We start from the raw sequence: 20,068 nt of genomic DNA, 5'->3' as shown, positions 1-20,068 counted from the left end.
GCTGTGACCACACGTAAATATTAGGCTACCATAGCAGTTGTCAAACTTAAGTCCTGTAGAAATACATAACAGAGAAGCAGCTAACAAAGCATAAACATCAATCAATCAACTTTCAGTCACAAACTACAGTAGCTAACAAGTTCGGCTAGCAGGCAAACTAGCAGCAAAAACGAAAACGTCTCGAAAGTTCGATGACAATCTCGTGGTGAGTGTTGCCATTTGCAAAGAGCGATAACATAACAATGAAAAGGAAGCGACGCTAGGTGGCGAATACACAAATCAATGGGAGTAATGCAGTAAAACGAAAGGCAGGCTTATCAAGGACCTGTTGAAAATCTAACACTGACAATACACCAACTTCGATTTGCCAGTTATTGAATTCAATACACGAGCAGCAGTAACGCGGTTAAAAGCTGCTTTAACATTTCCAATCTTAACATTACGCACAGGAACTCTGGCATCAGATCGAATCCAAAGAATCACGTGACGTCACATAAAATCATGCAGAAGAAAAAAGTGTTTCCTATCGTTGTTAGGCCCACATTGACGACAGTTGTTTGCATGATTACAGTCCCTAACCATATGCTGGCGCAAACAATTCAAACATTTGCCAGCTTTCACAATAACATCTCTCCGATCTTTAGGTGTCAAACGCAAAAAATCTTTACAATTAAACAAAAAATGATATTCAACTTGACCACGTGACGAACAATAAATACATGCCGGAAAAGGCCTCTTCGTCTGGCCTCATCACCTCGCGGTGCGCCAACAGCAGTCGAGTACTGCGAACTCCCTGACATCACATTATCATGGGGTTTTACCGACGTCTGCCTAACCGGACATGAAGGCAATTTTCCTTTGCCAAATTTTTTAAAATGCTGCGACTTATCAGAATCGCCCATTAGCATAATGCTAAAATCAGTCGACTTACGCGTTTCCTCCCGTACTACAAAATCAAACTAACTCTGAAAAGTAGGCTCATCAGTGCTACCATACTGATCACATAAAAAGTCAAGATAACGCTGCTTAGCGTCAAACGAGAGTCGCTTAGCCAAATCCAAAACAAAACGTCCTTCCAATTTATCACGCTGACCATAAGCTTGCGCGTAAAGCAGACACTGCGACAATTCATCTTTAAACTCTTTCAAATCACTAGAAGAGATTGAAGTCAATTTGCTACCATAGCGGTACTTCCTAATTTCTGGTTCGGCAAAAAGACCTCCACAAACTCCAAAACGTTGGGACAAGCCATCTAACGACATTTCTATCCTGTCTTCTTCTGACGATCCAGGAGTGTCGGAAGCCAAATTAGCAATCGTTTGCGCAGCTGTTCTAACACAAGCTGCTTCTAACAAAGTCAAACGAGTCCCCTTTAAAGGGCAAAGCTGCCATCAAGGCCGTAATACGATTTTTAAAGAAGATAAATGGCATATTATTACCATCGTAACCAATCAAGGCCGCCTTATCGAAAAACGTCCTACTATTTTGGTATTCAAAAAAGCAATCCTGTTGTTGAGAACTCGATTTAGCGGGAGAAGACAAGCTATATCCCTTAAGGGGCTGATGGGGCTCAGTCACATGCACAGCCCGATCAAGATCCTCACACAAGTTAAAATTAGAAGACGCGATACGTCTCTCACAACCACTCAAATTACGTGTAGCTGGGCGATCAAAAACTAGCGGCGCAGAAAACTGTGAAGGGGGCAAAACATTACTTTTGATAGCGGCCCCATGACCTGTACGCTCTGGGGGAGGAGTTCGGTTATAATTCGCAGGCCTTGACTCTAGAGCCTTCGGAAGACCCTTAGCCGCGGCCCCGAGACCTCCTGAAACAGTTTAAAAACGTGTGGATTGCACTGGTCCACCCACGGGTTGAACAGGCGTCTGGAAAAGGTTGTGTAAATTTAACAGCGATTGATGTTCACTTCTGGAATGGCTTGAAGATCCCTTCCTAGAACTACGCCGGGAGCCCAACTCTGAACGATATTCAGCTAAAACTACCTCTTTACGTTGTTCAGCCCTCAACTGAGCGTCTTTGAGTGCGAACTCAGCAGCTCTCTTCGGCCTCAGCTCTCGCGGCGGCCTCAGCTCTCGCGATGGCCTCAGCAGCTCTTGCTTCGGCCTCAGCTTGGATCTGGAGCTCCTCTCGTCTTAGCTGTAGGTTAATTTGTGCAACTATTCGAGACGAACTCCTAGACATCCTAGTGCTTACATTTGAGGCGCTGTCCTCAGGATGTATGTCAGCATCCAACATATCTGAGAATTCACTTTCTTTTTGTTCGAAGTTATTTTTTAACGAGTTAAACTCGGGATCTACCCTATCACGAAGTTCTGCCAAAATTGCAGAGTTAAAAATTTTACTCGAACCTAGGGCTACAGAAAGTTACCCAATTTGAGTCAAAATATCCCTTCTAAGATGCCGGGCCTCTCGAAGTGACTTAGCCTCATCGTTACTGGGTCCTTCCCCAGAATGGCCTGCTCGACCGCAAAGAACATCATCATGCTTAAACTCAGTCGAGTCGACGGCGGTCGAGTCCCTGTCGCCATCGAATGTAGACATTAAATGTTGGAGCTACATTTAACAATTAAAAAATTAAGTTACATAAACGCACAAAATATTAGGTTATAAAAAACTTAACTGCAAAGACCGTAAAAATACAAAAGAATTTAAATGCACAGTACCGTAGTTGTAGGGGTATAAGTTACATATGAAGTCCTAAAGTTCCACAAAACTTGCTTGGATTCGTCCACTTGAATCTTCAAGCACAGATCGATTGTCTTTAATCTTTTTTCTTGTCAATGTTGTTTTTCTTCAGGACCAACAAAGAAACGTCTTTAAATTTTAGCTTAAAGTTCTTCAGTACCAACTGAGAAGAAACGTCTTTAATTTTCTTTTGTGCTTCTGGAACTGACAACAACACGTCTTTATTATTGTGCTTCTGTAGACTACCAACCAGCAACAAACCGTCTTTATTATTTCTGTGCTTTAAGTTTTTCTTGGCCTACCAACTAACAAACCTCGTCTTTATTATTTATGTGCTTCAAGTTCTTCTGTAGCCTACCAACCAACAACTTCGTCTTTATTATTTATGTGCTTTAAGTCCTTCTTGGCCTAAGCTACCAACTAACAAACCTCGTCTTTATTATTTATGGTCACAGTGGTACACCATAATCTCTTCGTGGGAAAATTGTAACATAAGATTCGCGGATCTGTTCGTTTGTATGCAATGACCGAAAAGAAACACTCTTCTGAAACGTCTATTCAAGAACTGTATTTCTGTAAAAATAGCCACTGGCTGTCGAAATTGCGACGCAACACCGTACGCCACTAAAACTTGTCACTACAATACAAATTACTGAGATAAAGACGAAAATTTCGTCCAGCTGGTAAGCACTAAGCAAAACAGTTAAATATGCGACCAACTTTTCAAGCAACAATTTTAAGAATGACGAGAATAGATTGCAATATTTCAAACGCACGTAAGCAGTTTCTGTGACGTAATAATGAAAGGCATTATGAAGCTATTCCAGCACCTGTTAAGTTTAGTTCGTAATTCAAGATTTAACGATGATGTAATGTTATGCTGCAGCTGCAATGCTTTTCAAACGATGGTGCAATCTGCTCATTTTTTAGAAATATTCCATTACGTAATACGCTAAGATTCAGTAGACCTGAACGGTTTTATATGACGTTTGATTTGGTGAACAATTGGGAGCTGGTATACAAGTCCCCCTCCCCCCTTGGTAACTCATGACAAAGACAGGAATCAACCAAACATATAGGGTGAAACTCAGGGCCTCCAAGAGCCCTGCCGGGCCCCGGTGCAGATATTGCTGCCGGGCCCCCCAGCGTGACATGTCGCGTGATATCTCACAAATCACAAGCAAAATTTGCAGTGCGCGTTAATCCACAAGGCCAATGCATGCATGGTGTTCCGCACAGTGTTTTTATTTTAAAACCAGACATGTTTAAAAAATAATACAAAGAATACATTAGGTTAAAGTATTAACACTCCATTATTTCACAAAGAATGCAGTATTGTAGTGGTGTTTATGAATTTAAATTCACAGATACACACTAGTTATACACAAAGATAAAACCGTTGCGTTGCCAGATAAAGAATTCTGCCATAATTTGAAGAAAAGTTTATAGCTGTTGCAAACAAAAACTTGTATTTTGAAAACTTAACGAAACTTGTACTTTGAAAACTTTATGAAATACGAAACTAATATACAGTAAAAAACAATATTTTATGCAAAATCGACCTGAGCACGCAAATTTAAACATTTTATTGGGCCCCATGAACTCAAAAAATTGAAAATTTTGTAGTTTTGAAAAAGGGCATAGGGGAAGTGTGGGACCTATAGAACACTTTTTTTGAAATGGTCATAACTTTTGTATTTTAACTTCAAACAACCTAAATTTTGGATTATATTATGCTGGTGGGTGGTTTTAACTTATGATAAAGCGAAATAAAAATATGTTGATTGGTTAGCTTGTTACGAGAAAAAACAAAAATTTTGCGAAATGTTCCATTGGTCCCACCCCGATGGGATCTATGGAACGCTATTGCATTAGAGCTAAAAGCACTGCTCATTGTCAAGCAAAATCTAGATTTTTTACAAAGCACCACGGAAAACATTCAACACCAATCGAAAAAAACGAATACACAGAAAAATAACAAAAAATGAAACCCACAAAATAAAGTCACGTGGTAAAGTTGTTAGGCTACTAAAAATATTAAAAACCTAAAAACTCTACCCCTCCAAATTTAAACTTTCTTACTGAAGTGCAGGCGTTTCCAAGATATCACCTTTCAAAGTGAATTCCTTATTCCGATGTGAAAATTAACACCTATAACACCTATGTGAAACAGTGTTCCATAGGTCCCACATAGCCATGATGTTTAGATAACTGGTTGTAAGTTTGAAATGATGCACTTCACTGTGCTGCATTCTTGTCTATCCACTGTTTAAATAAATGGTTTCATCGGAGATTCTGCGCTAAGAGTCCTGCTTGCCCTAAACTCCTGAAGAATTCTTACAAAGTTAGACCTCAAAGGTACATTTTCAAGCTCAAAAACATAAAAAAGCGTTTGCGTCTTTCAAAACAGCCTTTTCCAGAATTTTTGAAGTTGATTTCCGCTTACATGTCAAAATGGTGTTTCCAAATATAAACATTTTTTTAAATCCACTTTTGGTTTGGGAGCAAATCTGGTGTTCCATAAGTCCCACACTTCCTCTACCCATGAGGGGGGCCCAATCGAAATACGAAACTGACATAAAAAACAATATTTTATAAAAAATCAACCTGAGCACGCAAATTTAAACATTTTGTCGGGCCCTCTGAACTAAAAAGATTGAAAATTCTGTAGTTTTAAAAAAGGGCATACCCATGAGGGGCCCAATCGACATACGGAACTAATATATAAACAATATTTTATGCAAAATCGTTGAAATCAACTTTAGCGCTTGAATTTAGACATTTTGTTGGGCCCCTTGAACTCACCGGGCCCCGGTGCAATGCACCGGTTGTCCCCCCTTCTTGTGGGCCCTGGTGAAACTACTTTACCTTTGCTTTACTGTTCACACACTTCAATCCACATGTTTTGGTCAATTCCTCTTTGTCATGAGTTGCCAAGGGAGGGGGGGGGGACTTGTATGTATACCTGCTCCAATTATTGGCAGTGGACGAGCATTTATTACGTTGTATGATTGTCTTACCTTCAAGTAGGTACCTTCCCCTTCAGTTCGTCCTTAGATTTATCGTCAACAGTAAAGCCTTCTCTCCTTGCCAATTAAATTAGTTGTTTCATGTTAGCTTTCATATAGTCAGTGTCGTTCGCCAGGTTACGAATCATAATATTTTAGTTCAAGGTATCTTTCTTTGTTGTGAAAAACATTTTGCAAATATCATTACTGTTTTCTGGATGCGAAGCTTGTTTCAGCAACATGGTCCTCTTCAAACCACCTAACGGAGTGGAAGGTCTGCGTGTCATGGATGATGAAACCAAAGACTAGCTGCTCTCTAGTAGTCTTCCAGTGTAGTCCGGGAACATCGTGAATCTAGGGTGGTAAAAGGATAGACCCTTGGCCCCAGAGCATAACCTACTAGAACACGACGACGAAGCTCACGGTTAATAGGTCCACTCGCTTATTAAGCCCAACTTGGTTCTTTCCTTAATTACTGAAGGTATAAAAGTGGTACAAAATTCCTCCAAATCAATAAGCCCAAAATCGTCCGGTCCCGATGTTGACGACCGTATTGATATTAAATTGCAAATTATTTTGCGCAAAATTATATGCTTCTAAAACGTTTGGGCCGCGAAGATTTCAAACGATTGTTTTTTGGGTCGCGCCAACAAGTATTTGCGGACCCCTGCCTTAGACTTAGAGGATGATGAAAGGGCAAGCCTACAGCTGAAGGCTTCGTTTGAACTCACTAACTATCATTTTAATAGCAATCCAACATAAATAATATCACTTTTCAATTGCAATTATTCACAATATAGCTTCATTTCTATGACCACAACTCTCATCAACTAATATAAATGTTTATAGAAGGTTGTGGCAAAAGCGCTTGGACGAGACTGGTCACCACAGGCAAACTGGTCTACAGAAGGCAAGTAAACAAAATTAGGGCAAAACCATTTAAGTATAAAATAGTTAGTCATGATAATACAGCGGTAGATTTCACGCCAAAGTGATAACGGCTGATAGCCTCATACTGTTGTAGTAAGGTTCTGCCGATTTTCCGGCACCCAAAATTTCAATCAAAATACAGTATAACATTTCATTTGATGAGAACAAATTTACGGAAAAGCACAGAAAACTTTTGCAGTTCTGCCAGTTTTTGAATTTTGCAGTGATCCTCCAGCTGCCCATATCGCAAGAAAATTAGTAAAGTATGCGGTTCTGGTATTTTACAGTTTTTCGGGTTCTCGTGACGTAATTCTTACATTTTATCAAATAAAACAATCAACAACCGATCAGCACAACCATAAACAATCACCATAATTTCGTTTCACAAACAACGACCAAAGAAGTTGAACCGTCAAGTAGTCAGGGGGCGCAAGGCTTGGTGGGTCTACCACTGATGCGGGTGGGAGCTCCTGAGGAGATAAAGTGATCAGACAAGTGCAGAGATGGATAGTTCTTGTCGTTAAACAAGCACGATTGTGCCATAGCACCTTGTACACAAGCGAACTTTACAAACGACTGAAGATATAAAACCGACGCAATACATTAGTTTCGCTGCTAATGCCAGGGAGGAAGCTGAGTGTGCGAAAGTCGGTCGTGATGTCATTTTCAAATCAAAAGAATTGTGGGTGCTCGTAGTTGTCGCATTGCTGCGACATTGTAGTGAGGACCCAACACAAAATGTGATGCCAGTGACAAAACTTCACCACCTGTAAGTTGAAAGAGCTATTCCAAGCATCAGGGTGGTAGTTGATTGGTCTTGAAAAGACCTGCGTAAAATAACGGAACATCTTACATCCCCCTATTCTAATATTCGCTAAGTCGGGCCTTTAAAGTCGCAGTTACAGTGGACAAGTCAATCGAAGAGATATTTGAAAGAGAACTTATTAGATGTCATGCTTGGTGAGGGTTGCCATGTCACGTCAAGAAAGTTTCAAAACAAACAAATCTTAATAAACAATTGCAATAATAGCTTTGTCGTTTAGCAATAAATCTGCATTGAGGAAGCTAAGTGGGCGGAATCCAACGGTTACATACTACCATGGCTTTACGCAGCAGCGAACCTAGAAAGTGGGGGCACCATAATTTTAACGACGTAAAAATTTCTAGCAAAGCGAACAATGTTAATCATCATCATCATCATCATAATCCATCGTCGGTTTGTTCCCCACCAGTGGGGGTGGCCGATTGTTTCCGCGCAGCAATTGTTTTTAATTGTTTTAATGCGGTGATTAAAAAGTAATGACAGGATTGATAAGGAATCGGGAGAAAAGTCGTCGGACTACTCGGCATACAACAACTCAGCAAGTGCTTCAACTGCTGTCCACGTCAGCAAATGAGATTTTTATCTAACATCGGACTTGCTTGGTCATCGCTTGCTAAACTGAGTTTGCTGACCTGTGAAGTGCTATGCTTCGGCTTGCTCAGTTGTTACTGCTCAGTTTTATCATTTGCCAAATTCAGCCACTTGCTGAAATGCTGCTAGCTCATTTGACTTTGCTCAACTGCTGACTTTCTAGAAAAAGTGGCAACTTTTATCTGGTTTTGGTCGCTTTTGCGCATGCAGTGCACTGATATTCTTTTTTTGCTTAAATGTCATAATCTGTACTGTAGCATGTTTAACCAGATTCTTCCAACATCTCGATTTCTGCAGAAGTCGAAGGATTTGGTTTAAAGTCGGTTTGCCACGGATTAGGTCGAAATGTGATTGAGCGAGCAAAGTTTTTTCTAAAAACTGAGATCAACTAACCTAAACATTTGTCTCCGTTTTGAAGGTGGACTCGCAAGAAACTGCCCCCTTTTCTCTGGATTCGCTACTTGCCATGTGGTCGCATATTTATCCATTGAGAAAAAAAAACTAATGAAACGCAGAAAAATAAAAACACAACAATGCTATGACACAACACAAGAGCCACCTTTCGTGGATCGAAGGCGGGGAAGCACCTAACAACGTTTTGGTCAGATAGCAACCGATTGGACACGACGTCATCACAACCTGCAGCAAATGTTGTTGCATCTATTCAACGTAAAAAAAATGTTGAAAAAAGGTATAAACCAAATCACTTGATGTGGAACTTTGACTAATGGACACAAAAAATAAAAAATCTACGTTTTAATATTTTGCATAAATGGAAATTAAGTGATTACAAGCGGCTCTATCTGTTGATGGAACCGTTAGGCGTTTGCGCGTCCGTAGGCTTCGTGAATAATACAGCACTGTCTTCATCATCATCCGAGTATATTCCATCCCCGCGCTCCATGTTGTCGAGCAGGTCCGATCTATCTCCCTTTCTTCCAAGCGAGGAATACTGGACAGTTCCCCCATTGACCTCATCCAGAGAGGTGACGCCAAGCTTAGAAAACTTGGGGAGGTCAGAAAGAGTGAAATGGATGTCCTTGAACGCGTGGAGGAGGAATATCCCAGTCACTATTGTGCCAAAACCTGAAAATATAGAAACGTTACAACATGGCCTCCACGAACACGACAAATTGGTAAGAGTTGGGGGTGGGTCTTCACATGAGAGTTGTTGAAGGAGGTACACAAGAGTTACAAACAAAAGCCAGTCACGGTTTTACTCCATGCCAAGTCAACTGAAAACGTCGATCAAGGACACGTGCTGCCGAAAAGGATAAAACCAAAGCTATAACCTGATTTGTTCAAAGTTGTACGCAACTATGCCACTGATTGTATCAAAAAGAAGAGAATAGCAAAAGCGCCGCGTTATGAACTGCTGAGTGTGAGTCGCACTGTTTTGCGTGGACAATGCGCATGATCTTTACGAAATGACGTCTGTTCACGCTTGCGTTTGAGAGCGTGAACGCCAAACATAAAATTGCTACGGATGAGTAACTGTCTCGTGTGCGACGAACAATGTTTCTTATTAGTCAGAATAAGCACAGTGACGTTATCATGAATAGACAATACCTTCCGCTTAGATAAATACGAGGTGTGGTCAGAAGGGTCCAGTTCAAGCACACAATAAAATTTCCAAAGCATACAAATAAAAAATGAACGTCAAGCGCCAGCAGCCAGCGCGCATGAGTAACCAGACAACATTTCAAACCGGGAGTGCCCAAGTATGGTCCGCGAAAACAATATCTACGGCCCCCTCTGGGCTGATAACCTACCAAAGTTGTATCGCTTATTATTGTGGTCACGAGGTCACCAACCAACATACAATTGGACTTAATAGAACTGCAAGAAAGCTCGGACAAAAATGAGAAATAAAATTTAATGCGGTCCACCAAGACTAGCAAGTAGCGAGATGCAGTCAGTCGCTGCAATACTTCGAGCATCCCTGTTTCAAACCATGTCGTTTTCATTAAATACTGACCGGAGCTCGTCTAAACACTGACTCCATGTTCGTAAATGTTAACTCATAGCAAAAGAAGTACAGGAGGCGATTACCTGCAAGCATTCCTATGATTGACTTCGCGTCCAAATCGTTCCATTCTTTGAACAAGATAGCGGAGCATATAAGCACCGTAGTTGTGAAGAGCACATAGTATACAGGAGTCACCATCGAAGTGTTGAATACATCCAGCGCTTTGTTTAGGTAATTCACCTACACAATACACATTGAGATGACGTGCACCATTATTCTCGTGCGCGGCTACATTCAGTATTATACAACGCGGAAGGTGCGGCACAAAAGAACACTGTTGTCTGCTAAAGGTTCAGTCAACGCTCGACTCATGCAAACTTAACCTCACTCAAAAACACAGAGCTGTAAAAAAGAAACTTACAACACATAAGATGGCAAGAGATCGCAGGATCACTGAGACAAATTGCCCCAAAATATAGTAAGATCAACACGATAATGTTCGTAAAATGGGTTGGTCTGCATCATCTAATATACTGTAGATAACATCATGTACGCAACAAAAACAATCCAAAAACTGGAAGAAACGGATGCGATGTGTTGAACACCATGAAACATTGTTGTGACGCGCCGCGATTGGACGCGATATATGGAGATTAATCTACGCATCCAAATAAACGTAGCAAGGGCTTTGAAAAGTTGCTATAAACAATCGACTTAAACAATTGTGTGGGCTGTACGGGCAAAAATGTTTGTTACTTCTCGCATGTGCCGTGCAGCTTCGATAGCTTGGTAAATCTGACAATTTTCATTCGGTTTTAGTCAAGAACCACTTCATACAATGTTGCATTGTTTAACTTTCGTTTGCGTCTCAATCAATGACGTATTAACTCTGTTGGTTTTTTAAAACAACGGTTAATTTTCGTCAGGTTGCCTGGCCACAAACAAATAAACTATTTGCATCAACATGTCACCTGAGTCGACACAGACAGCACGAGGCCGATGAACAACACGTAGGTCAGTGCGTTGGTCCATATGTCGATGCCCGCCGCCCAGTCCTTGAACGCTAAGCCAACGCCTTTAACGCAGGAAACAGAAAAAGCACCGAGGAGAGAGCAAATGAGGATATAAACCATGACGTTGCTGGCACCGTGACGTGGTGCGACGAAGAAGATCAAGTAGAGCGACACGATAAGCACTAGGACGGCATACGTCACAAATACTGTAACACACCAACATGCGAATTGTAACTCGACGTTTTCGTATCGTAACATAACTCAGTAACACTACACTGAACATTGTGAAGAAAGGGGCGTTCTTCCCGGCTATCAGCACAAGGCTGAGCACTCACTAGTACAGCGAGCAGTTGCGATTCGCTAACCATAACGGTGTAGCTTCCACGCTAGCCATTCAGACCATCCAATCAACAATATGTTTCTCGGCAGCCGATTTGTAGCAAGAATTGACAGCGACAGACACGTGTTTCGCCCATGAGGCTGGGCTCATCAGTATCGCACCGTAGTGTTAAACTGTTTTATTCGCATCAACAGCGCACGGGTACAAATAATTGACACGGCGAGAGAGCACAAACAAACATAGCCAGGTCGAAGACTTTCAGAAACCGGCCTGCCACACCCCGTGGCGGCGGGGAGCGGCGTGATTTAGGGGTGACGATGCACCCGGAGGGGTAAGTCCACCAGCTTAGGTCGCGGGGGCCAGGCTGGGGAGTCGAGGTACCTGTTGAGGGAGAGTGTGGATCGAAAACGTTACATGACCCGTCCGCAAATTTAGAATGGCGGAGCGGGCCAGGGAGACAGGCTCTTTCTGCATTGCCCAGAAAGATGGCCTGCGATGGGCCGGGCGACCCGTCGCATGTGGACGCTGGAACCGGCAGTAATTGACCGCCGGGCGGCACCCACGTCTCCCTCACGCGACCTTGGCGCAGGTACTTGACTCTTATACCCGGTCTGCCAGTAGGCAGAGCGGATAAAATTGGGGTCTACCACGAGGAAGAGAGTCAACTATTTAAGGATAATTTGGCTCTCGTGGCAAACAAAATTCAAATAAAAATGTGGAGCAGAGGCTCGATTAATCAATAGAAACAAAAAATATAGGTGGGATTGTAATATATACTCACTGGAGAAGAGTAAGCTTTGATTGGGCGAGCACGGATGTGCACTGGCCAGACGTTGACGCAGGTTCGCCCAGCTGGGTCGGGGAGGCTACCGATTGAAACCAGAGGCACTGATAGGCCACATTACCAGGAAAAAGTAGAAAATTGGGGTGGAAATTTTGAGGCTGCATCGAGTTGATCAGGGGATCGTGTTGATCAATGCGTTGAAAGCAGAGCGAGGTTGATCCGAGCAAAATTTATTCGACCACCGGTTTACCAGTCAGTTTAACTCTTATCTTTGTGGAAAGAAAAGAGCCAACAAAACCAGCAGGCGCCAGGGCAGAGGACATTGTGAAGAAAGGGGCGTTCTTCCCGGCTATCAGCACAAGGCTGAGCACTCACTAGTACAGCGAGCAGTTGCGATTCGCTGGCGAAACACGTGTCTGTCGCTGTCAATTCTTGCTACAAATCGGCTGCCGAGAAACTACACTGAACATTATAAAAATTAAAAAAACAAAACAATAAGCGAACGTTTTCGGCTTATCATACAGCCCTTTTAAGCCTACGAGAAAAAATATCTTAAAACAAATACTAAAACATCATACAGTATCACAGCAAAAAACATGGTCAAATCTAAACATTTGAAAGACTGCTTGTTCGCTTATCGTTTTTTTGTTTTTATAATGTTAAATGTAGTGTTGTTGCCGAGTTATGTCTAATGTCTGTTTATGGTTTAAAAAAGGTACCTCTCTACCTAAATTGTTTTTTGTATCGGTCAGTTAATGTTATTAAATGTGTAACTGACATGAAGTTTTCCACATTCACATCCCTCACAAGATTTTAAAATGAGTTGAGCCTTAACGAGATCGAACCCAAGTCATGTGTTGACACTCGACATGACTGAGTTTGTGTTTGGTAAAGTACTTCAGAACATCAAATATTGAAATATTTGTGCTGGAGGCTCTCTATTGATTATTGAAGTTGTTGCGATACAAACGTCTTAACTTGAAAAACCATTGAACTGCGAACTGGTGCAGACAGACTCACTTGGGTCTACTAGCTTAGAACCCATATCAGAGAGGTCTGCGACCTCTTCTTTTTGAGGAGCGTGAATGATGATGACCGTAGATCCTAGGATGGAGAGGACACAACCAATCTTCCCATGAAGATTCAACCTCTCATCCAAAAAATAGGAAGATAAAACAGCGCTAAAAGAAAAATCGAATTGTTCATTAAATTAAAATCGCTACCGATGCCGTTCGGTTCCATCAGACGACGCATTGCCGCTACAAAAGCTCAAACGTCGACGAACGACTTTCAGGCACACGATGAGCGGCCTGTTTCTACGGGAGCATGACATTGTGCGGTCACACGATGTTAAATGGTCAAATGTTATCGGACGATAGTCAACAAGTACATGCTGTACTCTTTGCTACGGTTTTGTTCAAACACAGTCATTATCGTTGCGTATTAGAAAAGTACAAGATGTACTGATGCCACAGTGATGCAATCAAAACTAATTACGCTTCAAGGAAGGACTTCACATGGGGAAGAATGAAAATTCTAATCAAAAAATAAATATCCCAAAATATAGATATACAGTATACTAAACTCGTGTTCAGCATGAGTTTAGACGGAGAAATAACAATCGAAAGGAAGTGAAATTTTGCTGTGTGTTTTAGTTACATTGTGGGTTCTTTATTTATTTTTATTAGATTGACCACGCGTCAAACCATTTTGTTCCTAAATGAAAATCGTATTTTTAAAGAATTTATTCCACAGAAATTAAAGGTAACAAAATAAATATTAAATGAGAGTAAACTACGAAGCATACAACATTTTCCTGGACATCCGCATTCGGCCCTCCCAGAGGTATTGAAGAATAAATGGTGCTGCATGACAGCAACTTTGCTAGTAATCAGCATAAACAATATATATATAGCAGTTCACAGGGATGGTGCAAACCTGACAAGGACGCTCAAAGCCCCGAGCGGAGTGACAAGAGAAGCAGGAGCAAAAGCATATGCGAGGAAATTGGCGCCTTCTCCGACGCCCACTGCAATGCAATAACCAAGTTGAAATCACTCCAAACTAACTTATTTACATCATCAATATATCAATACAGCTGCAACTCGATTTATACGCATAAATAATGGAAGGGACATTTCTTTAAACATTGCCAGAAGCAGGTTCAAACAGCACACTGATAAGCAAAGCCTGTCAACGTTCATCCAGTGGAACCTGATGGAAAGACCGGGAAAGGTCAACATGTGGCCAGAGTTGGATGCGCGAGAGATTTCAACAACTATGTGACACTACCAACACCAAATATAGAGGAACCTACCAAATTATCGATATGAACAATGTATTAGGTCTGACCAATAACCATATACGCTTAACATCCGGGTATTCCCGAATAAACGATTATGATGATGAATAACCAAAGTGAGTGCGGTTGAAAGTTGACTTACTCGATATCAGCCCGGCCCACCACATCCATTCCTTCAAGTAAGCATGCCCGCCATCACCTGATATGCAATGACAATGGATCACATAGCTCGGCTAATCACAACACAACCAATACCAGTTGGTTTTGCAATGTCTTACTCTACTAACAGACATTAAGCTTAAAAACAATTGTATATATGTACATGGCCACCTAAAGATATAGCCTGATTTGTCACATTTTGCAGAAATTTCCAGGTTTTTCTAACTTTGGACAAACGTTTAAATAAATTTTTCTAAAAATTAGATTTTTACGCTTTCTTTATTCTTTTCTCCAGACGACACAATAGGTTTTAACATTCTCACATGTTGAAAAACAAAGAAAATTTGATTTCGAAGATTTTAGTCAGACTGTTAATTTTCAATAACAGTCTGATTTTGCGTTTTTTAACTTACTTTTTCTCATTTGCCACTGCTTCCCCAAGGCAACAAAAAAGTTTTATGTCATTAGGAAACCGCAAAAAGTAAAAACATCTCAAAAAATGTCAGTCAAGCACTAGCAGTAGCTGTAATCAAAATCTGCAAAATGTGACAAATCAGGCCACATCTCCAGGTGGCCATGATATGTACAATTGTACAACTTTTATCAAGCTTTAAAAAACGTTTTTGAACGTTTTACTGCAACGGGATAGAGCATACATTCATGTTCTAATAAAACAAACTACATTATCACTCACAAAAACAACTTGGCTAGAAAAGCAAGCACATAACAACAACTTCTGCAGAACAGGTCAACGATCAAAGTCTATTTGCCATAACTTAAACATTGCAAGCAATTAAAATCAATCAGGATCGGAAACTTGTATAATTTATTGATAAAGCTTTCGCCGACTTAAAAGCGATTTCTTCAGTATCTGGAAAAGCAAACTAAAAATTACCCACTGAAATGTACTAAGAGCACTGTGAAAATAATCAAGTATAAAAACTCCTTAATAGTTACAAAAGTAAATTAAATTCATTGAGAAAGATATCGTGTAACTGCTTAGAAATTGTCGAAGCTAATGTGTACCAAGCCTGGGTCTCATCTCTTTCGTCGTAACGCGGTCAAAAAAGAACATAGATTCATAGGCAGCCGATTTTGCTCTTTGACGGTAATGACCCAGATTTCACAAGCTCCAGATCTCACCTGCTCTTGTTGTCCCTTTGTCTGCCAGTCGAAGCAAACCTTTCTTCTTGAGGATAAAGCTCCCACCGATAAATATGCTCGAGCTGATTGCGAGGCCTAAGCCGATATAGAAGCCACCAGAGTCATCCACTTCATGAGCTGAGCTACAGAACAAAATACAAAAATGAAGCCGAAAATATTAAATGATCCATTCGAACAAGTGCTGTGGTGGTATGGCAATTAAAGAAATAAAAAAGGTCAGTATTATAATAAAACCCCCTTTAGACGTTTCAATGGTTGATTGATTTTGAATAATTAATTTATACTCCGACCAAAGTTTTTGATCGGTTATTTGTGGTAGTTTCGCAGACTTATAGAGGCTCTTGAAGCAGGGCCGGTTACCGAGATTGGCAGAGTGACGTTTCCGATTGTTGGAGTCTTGTTGCCGAGAATTATTTCGTCCATTAAATGCCGCTAAATGGAGAGCAGTCCTGACATGCGTTGCTCAATCGCATGCCTGAGAGCCGAAGCAGCGCCGCTTAATCTTGAGTCGGGCGTGTAACCACTGAGCTAACGGGACAGACAATGGGACAACATCAATGCAACACAGAGAGATGTTTGTGTAGTATGCAACGGTAACCTAAGCCCATGCCATGACCATTGACCAGGGGTAGTATTCATAAGAGAAAATGGCAACTTTGCAACTACATCAATGATATCCCGCAAATACTGCAAGCGGCCGAATCCCTTTCACGCTTCTTGGCAGCTACAAACTTTAAATCGGTCTGGCTTTTGACAACATGATGAATTGATGGTTTGGACCAAGGATACAGTCTTTTTCGCAGGAAAACTAGTACGGTACGTTATGTAACAATTAAATGACCAGTCCCAGTTCAATGTACGACAACAGCATCGAGCTGATGGCAAACACAAAACTCCATTTTGAGCTAACTTGGCCCCAGTGCATTATCCGGCCAACGTGCATGATCAATAGCGCCAGAAAAATAATGCAAAACTTTTGTGTCTGCGGGAGAGAATGATTTTAAATGCGATAGACACATAGAAGGTACATGTGGGTTAGGTCAGCCAGTACGTTGACCACTGCTCATCTTATGATGTATTTTGTAGAAATCCATTCAAAACTAATAAGAGTTATGGATATTAATAAAAAAAAACAGATGCAATTTTCTTCATTTCTCTTCAGAATTTCATCAACTTTATATGGAATAACTGCCCAGTTATTGACTGCACAAACTTTTGAGCGTTTATATAATTTAAATCATTTTTTTCATTTGAAGCAGATGCATTCACATCGATGCAATGTTCCGGCGGCTCGATTTGCCCTCTCTAGAATTATATTTGTGCTACCGTTGATTCTAGTTATTTCGCCTTTGTTTTTCAACGACGTGGCCTGCCTGCGGACGTTAGGCGCTTCCACTTTAATGATCACTTCGGCCAAATGCTAAAGGCCATGATGTTCATGTTTAAAAAACCACCTACCTTTTTGTGTTGGAAATTCAGCGTTTGTTAAGCCAGAGGATGCTAGGACGCTTTCACCAGCAATTGGTTTTGATTATGCAACTGTACTGAAGTCAGTAAGTGTCCGACAAACAAATCGGGTTTCATTCCATTTGTAAACTCAAAAAATCGTCAAAACAAAGAATTGAAAGATAAGTGTATGACAGTAGAGCGAGCGAAGAAGGGACAGTAGGTGGGCATCAAGCCCAGGGCTACTCTTTATAACAACCAATAAATAAAAAGCTGAGTGGAGTTAGCAGTTTCTAACCAACAAAAATTGGCACCTCGGATGTTTCAAAAACATGATATTCTGGCATGCTGGCTATATAGGCTGTTCTGGCCCTCCCTGATAAAATAAGCCTGGCTGGCTGAACATCAAAAACCTGGTTACGATTTGCAATATTTTGCGGTAGTTTCGCTTGTAGACACCAGAAAAGCAGGCAGTTCCAGTTTACTAGTTCAGTTTTGTTCATCGGAAAGGTGCCTGGTTCTGTTGGTGTATACTACGGCGGGTCTGCTACTATTTGGTGAGTCCGATTCGGTGAGTCCGATTCGGTGAGTCCGATTCAGTGAGTTCCTAACCTCTAACCCTAACCCTAAAACGGCGATGATAATTAGGCTACGGTACCCGATAATTTAAAAAAAAAATTGAAAAAATCCCCCGTTAAGGGATCGGACTCACCGAATCAGACTCACCGAATCGGACTCACCGAATCGGACTCACCGAAACGGGCCATTCCGTACTACGGCCAACCTCCAACAGTGAGAACAAGACCGAATTTGGATGATGATGATGTGATGCATACGCGCCGACTTCCGGGGGGGCCGAGGGGCGGCGCCCCCCGTAAATTTATGGTTGAGGGGCAACAAAAATGGCTATTACAAGTGGTGTTTCAAAGATAAAACACTTCGCGAAAGAGATTTAGATAATTTAAACGGACTTAAAGAATGCCGAAAGTGAAAAACAGCCTATGTTGCTCTTGCCCCCAAAACAGCAGCTGGTCGCATGGCTTTCTCTGGAACATGAATTACTACTGAAATGCGCACGGCACGCACGCTCACAGTCACACACTGCTTATCTTCCGCGCGTGAGGAGCAACTTCAAAGTCAAAACGCATGGTTGCGAAAAAGCGAATGTGAGGTTGAATGTTTATTCTCAATTCACGAGTTATCCAAACGTCTGTTAGATTTTTTGTGACTTCAAACATGAAATCGATTTTCGCAAACTTTATCGAGTTAAAACTACGACACAACGAACAATTACGTGAATACAGCTTAAAAACAATGCATTTTTCAAAACTGTCATCCGTGTTTTACTTCAATAAGCACTGTATTGATGTATATCTCATACACTCATCAACATACACTCCTGCACTAATACTCAAGTATAGGCGATCTTGTGTATAAGTCCACCCCTACTTTCGAGCTGAAAATCGGTGATATTTCCTTCTCCCGTGTATAAGTCGAATAGCTTATTCCCGACACTACCATTCGATGGTTCATATAAGTATTGACGTACGGTATGGAAATTTTAAAGTAGATCGTAGAGTAACTTACGCTGCTGGAGTAGTCACGTAACTATTCACGGCAATATTAAGTAAACCAGCTAAATTAGACGAGCTATTTTCAACGAGGTCTTCCCGCTGTGAGATCAATTATGATTCAATAGAACGCATTGTTTTGTTCCCAATGTGTGAGAATTAAATCGAAAACCGATAAAAGAAAAGGTGTTTAAATGGTCTTGGTCGCAGATATTGCCTGCATTAACGACGTCTCTTACTGCTATCATCACCTCAGAGCCAACCTGACATCATTGTTTTATGCGGCCGCAAAGGTTTGCCATCGACTTCAACGATCATGGAATGTTACGTAATAAGAACAATTATATCCTACACGCAAAAATAAAAAAATTGATCTCTTAAAACAGCTCTTTCTGCTGTTTTGTCTCATGAGCTTTGCATATTGCTCAACAAGTGCATAAGCTTAAGAATTGGCAAGAAATCGTTAAATTTGAAAATTAAGTTTGAATCTTTGCAAATAAACGTATTCAAAACGTTAACTTCGGACGACGCCATTTTCACACTCTGTAATCTACGTCGGCAATGATTTTGCCGCAGCAAAAATGCGTTCAGTTTTAAAACTGCCAAGCTGGAGACAACGGCTTGTCCGTGTATAAGTCGAACCTGTCTTTTTGAGGTGAAAATCACTTGCGAACATCTCGACCTATACTCGAGTATATAGGCTATACGGTATTCGATATAAGACTATAAAGACTTTCGATAAAAAACAGAAGAGAAAACACTTCGCCGTTGTTAACGCTTTGAAGGTAAGTAATTAGCAAAACGAGATTAACAAAACTGATAGCGGGTTTTCACTCTGCTTGAGATCATGACTTTTGTTGCGTTTTATTTCGATAACTTCACTGTCTTGATCGTTGTTATTCCCTCGCACGAAAAAGAAATGAATCGGCTTGTTTTCCCACTGTTCCAATTATGAGCTAACAATATCAAAATTTTTACAACTAGGCGTACTGCATGCGTAAAACTAATCGTTTCAAGCAGCAGTTCTAATAAATTCGGTTTGCAACCTAGGTGTCAATATAAACAAGACACTAAGCTTAATCAAAGACTATTTTAATTGAGTAAAATAGCGTTATGGTTATGACGTCATAACCTTTCTCGCCCCCAAGGTTTTTTGAAAAGTCGGCGCCTATTGTGATGGATACCGGACACACACACACGGATAAAACTAGAGATGTACCGATATATCGGTATCGGCATCGGTGATATCGGCCATTTTTTGGGT

The 20,068-nt window shown here is 41.0% G+C and overlaps 1 protein-coding gene across 1 annotated transcript in view; it reads right to left on the bottom strand.

The window, feature by feature from the left end:
- Positions 1 to 6,465: 6,465 nt before the first annotated feature.
- LOC145775182 (magnesium transporter NIPA2-like) overlaps positions 6,466 to 20,068 on the bottom strand; it is a 49,248-nt gene continuing 35,645 nt past the window's right edge. Inside the window, exons 3-9 of the mRNA XM_082586417.1 lie at positions 15,767 to 15,909; positions 14,607 to 14,663; positions 14,101 to 14,191; positions 13,183 to 13,343; positions 10,997 to 11,244; positions 10,109 to 10,265; positions 6,466 to 9,142 (exon numbers count right to left, since the gene is read on the bottom strand). Coding sequence (XP_082442543.1) covers positions 8,856 to 9,142; positions 10,109 to 10,265; positions 10,997 to 11,244; positions 13,183 to 13,343; positions 14,101 to 14,191; positions 14,607 to 14,663; positions 15,767 to 15,909 — 1,144 coding nt within the window. The 3' untranslated portion in view covers positions 6,466 to 8,855. The remainder of the gene's footprint in view (positions 9,143 to 10,108; positions 10,266 to 10,996; positions 11,245 to 13,182; positions 13,344 to 14,100; positions 14,192 to 14,606; positions 14,664 to 15,766; positions 15,910 to 20,068) is intronic.

The sequence above is a fragment of the Aplidium turbinatum genome, chromosome 8 (genome assembly GCF_918807975.1).
Source record: "Aplidium turbinatum chromosome 8, kaAplTurb1.1, whole genome shotgun sequence".
In the NCBI taxonomy this organism is placed as follows: domain Eukaryota; kingdom Metazoa; phylum Chordata; class Ascidiacea; order Aplousobranchia; family Polyclinidae; genus Aplidium; species Aplidium turbinatum.
This window is presented reverse-complemented; position numbering and strand designations above follow the sequence as displayed.